The 2,560-nt window shown below is 54.7% G+C and overlaps 1 protein-coding gene and 1 non-coding gene across 5 annotated transcripts in view; both read right to left on the bottom strand.

The window, feature by feature from the left end:
• TNIP1 (TNFAIP3 interacting protein 1) overlaps nucleotides 1–2,560 on the bottom strand; it is a 47,301-nt gene that overhangs the window by 885 nt on the left and 43,856 nt on the right. The window contains exons 16-17 of one of the 4 annotated variants that reach the window (XM_007448033.1): nucleotides 2,047–2,238; nucleotides 1,098–1,188 (exon numbers count right to left, since the gene is read on the bottom strand). The exons of 1 other annotated variant lie outside the window; for it this stretch is intronic. In XM_007448033.1, coding sequence (XP_007448095.1) covers nucleotides 1,098–1,188; nucleotides 2,047–2,238 — 283 coding nt within the window. Of the gene's footprint in view, nucleotides 1–1,097; nucleotides 1,206–2,046; nucleotides 2,239–2,560 lie in introns of those variants that run through there. 2 more of the 4 variants (XM_007448034.1, XM_007448035.1) reach the window with 2 other exon arrangements.
• TRNAG-UCC (transfer RNA glycine (anticodon UCC)) lies at nucleotides 278–350 on the bottom strand. The gene has a single exon. It is a non-coding gene; the product is annotated as a tRNA-Gly (tRNA).

The raw sequence follows: 2,560 nt of genomic DNA, 5'->3' as shown, positions 1-2,560 counted from the left end.
TCCTGCTGAGATAGACTTGGCCTCCCCTTAGCTGCAATTCTGCTCCCAGAAGCCCCACAGGCAAGGCAGTGCCTTCTACCCCATGAGAGCCTTGCAGAAAGTGAGGGAGTGACCAAAGGGCCCAGGGTGCTCTTGTGACTAGCGAACAGACCTCCAGCCCCCAACCGTTTATGGCGGACACTGTGGCCAGAGGGAGCTTTACAAAATGCAAATCTAATCTCTCGTGCCGCTCTGATTTTATGTTTTTGGCCGCACGGCAGGGCTTGTGGGATCTTAGCTCCCCAACCAGGGATCGAACCTGGGCCCCCTGCAGTGGAAGCACAGAGTCCTAACCACTGGACCGCCAGGGAATTCCCATGCCACTCTGATTTTAAAATGTCCAAGGGCTGCACGTCATCCATAGGATAAAGACCAGCCCTCCTGCCATGGCCTGCAAGACCCTCTCGGCCAGGACCCGCCAACCTCCCTGACCTTGCCTTGCCCACACCCCCTTCCCCACCTCGTTCCTGGCTCCAGCCACACCCGCCTTCTCTCAATCCTCAGGTTGGCCACAGTTCTTCATCCCCTCCCAGCAAGGCCTTTGCATTTGTCCTTTCTCGGCAAGAACACCCCTGGCTTCTGCCTCTTTACCTCGTTAATGCCGCTCATTCTGAAGGTCTCAACTCAAACACCATGGCCCCCAGGCTGGGTCAGGTCCCTCTGCTGCCTCTGCTCTCATAGAAACCTGCTCTTCTTCCTTCAGGGCACTTGAGTGCAGCTGTATATGCCCACTGGTGTGATTTTAACCATTCACTTCTGCCCACCTCACTAGACAGTAAGGTCATAAGGGCTGGGACCATATCCGAGCTTCCCCAGAACCTCGTACAGCACACAGCACTTAGACCCTGAACTGTAATGAAGGAAGGAATGGTTTCAACCCCCTCATGATGCAGTCACCATCCCTTTCTTCTCAACACTGTTTCAGAAAGCTGGGCCTCCTCCTCCACCTAGATCAGAAGGTAGCAACATCGTCTTCCCCAAATGGGGGTGATGCTGGCAGATAAGAAGTTATCTCCCCCCATGGAAGACAAGGCCCATTACCAGGGGATCATGCTCACCTGGTTCCGTAGGCCTGGCCGTGGGTGACCCCATCACTTGGGAGCTCTGATTGTGTATTCCTCCACAGGGCAGCCGCCAGGTGTATTCTGGCTGCAACAACACTGGTGCTTAGTAATCAATTACCATACTCGAAAATTACAGTAGCAGATACCATGCCAGAATAGTACTAAGTTCACATTAATCGAGTACAGCTGAATCCTTACAACTACCCAGGCTGCCACCCCCATTTTACAGGTTAGCAAACTGAGGCTCAGATGGGTTAAGCAACTTGTTGAAGGTCGTCCAGTTAGGCAAGTGGCCAAGCTTTGATTTGAGTCCAGGTCTCTATAATCCTGGAGCTAATCTCTTAAGCCCCACAGTACACTCCAGTGTTTAAAGATGCATGTCAGGAATGGTCATGGGGGAGAAGCTGGATGGAAGGCAGCTGTCTGTCACCAGGTGAGAGCGGGGGTGCCTGAGGGGGCTGTGGCAGAGGCACTGCAGAGGATGGGACAGGTGACAGCAGCTCTCTGGAGACAGAATGATAAGCAAGAGAAGAAAAAAAACAGCCAAAAAAATGGAAGAAAAGAGAAAAGGAAAGGAAACTGAAAAGGGAAAAGAGAAAGAAGAGCAAAGGGAGAGAATGCATGGTGAGGATCTGGTACCTGGTTCCATGTGGAGGTTATAAACAAGGTCAAACCCAAACTCCAGTACCCCTGGCCTGGTGGGCGGGAGAAAGCCCTCCTTCTGGGCCCACTCCCTTACTTGGCCTTTTCTGTCCTACACCAGTGACCCTGAGCAGCCCTGGGCTGGAAGGTCCTGCCCCTGGGACAGCAGGCCACACACCACAGTGCTGTTCAGAAGGGGCCGAGGATGCAGCTTCTGACTCCCTCACTTGACCTTGCCCTCTGGAATGTGTCTGGGTGGCCTGTGTCTGTGTCCCGGAGTGCAAGAGGGGCACAGACTCACCAGGTGGAAGAGGCGCGAGTTGGGAAGCTGGGGTGGGTGCTCCATGGCCGTGGGGGGAGGCGGGTAGCGGATCTGGGACCAGTCCTCAAAGCCACGGTGCGGCACAACGGGGGGCATGGGCGGGTAGGCGTAGGGGTAGGCCCCGTAGAGATGCTCCAGGTGGGGCTCCAGGTGGTAGCGGTCTGCCGAGGTCTGCAAGAAAGGCTGACATCTGGCTCTGGCCTGTGACAGGCTGCATGGGCCGTCCCAGGGACACCCATCCCATCTCCCATTCTCTACTTAGAATCTCAGTTCTCTAAAGACTGGCACATGGCCACGGAAGGCTGGCACATGCACACAAGAGTGGCACATGGGCATGGAAAACTGGTACATGGGCACAGAATATCAGCTATGATAACTGTTACTGTGTCCTGAGCACTTATTCTGTACCAAGTACTGTTAGGAATGCTCCACCCGCATTTCCTCATTAGTCAGCTGGGTACCTGAGCAAACGATGCCCCCCCCCCCCCCCCCC

This window comes from Lipotes vexillifer, unplaced genomic scaffold (assembly GCF_000442215.2).
Source record: "Lipotes vexillifer unplaced genomic scaffold, Lipotes_vexillifer_v1.1 scaffold121, whole genome shotgun sequence".
Lineage (NCBI taxonomy): Eukaryota > Metazoa > Chordata > Mammalia > Artiodactyla > Lipotidae > Lipotes > Lipotes vexillifer.
This window is presented reverse-complemented; position numbering and strand designations above follow the sequence as displayed.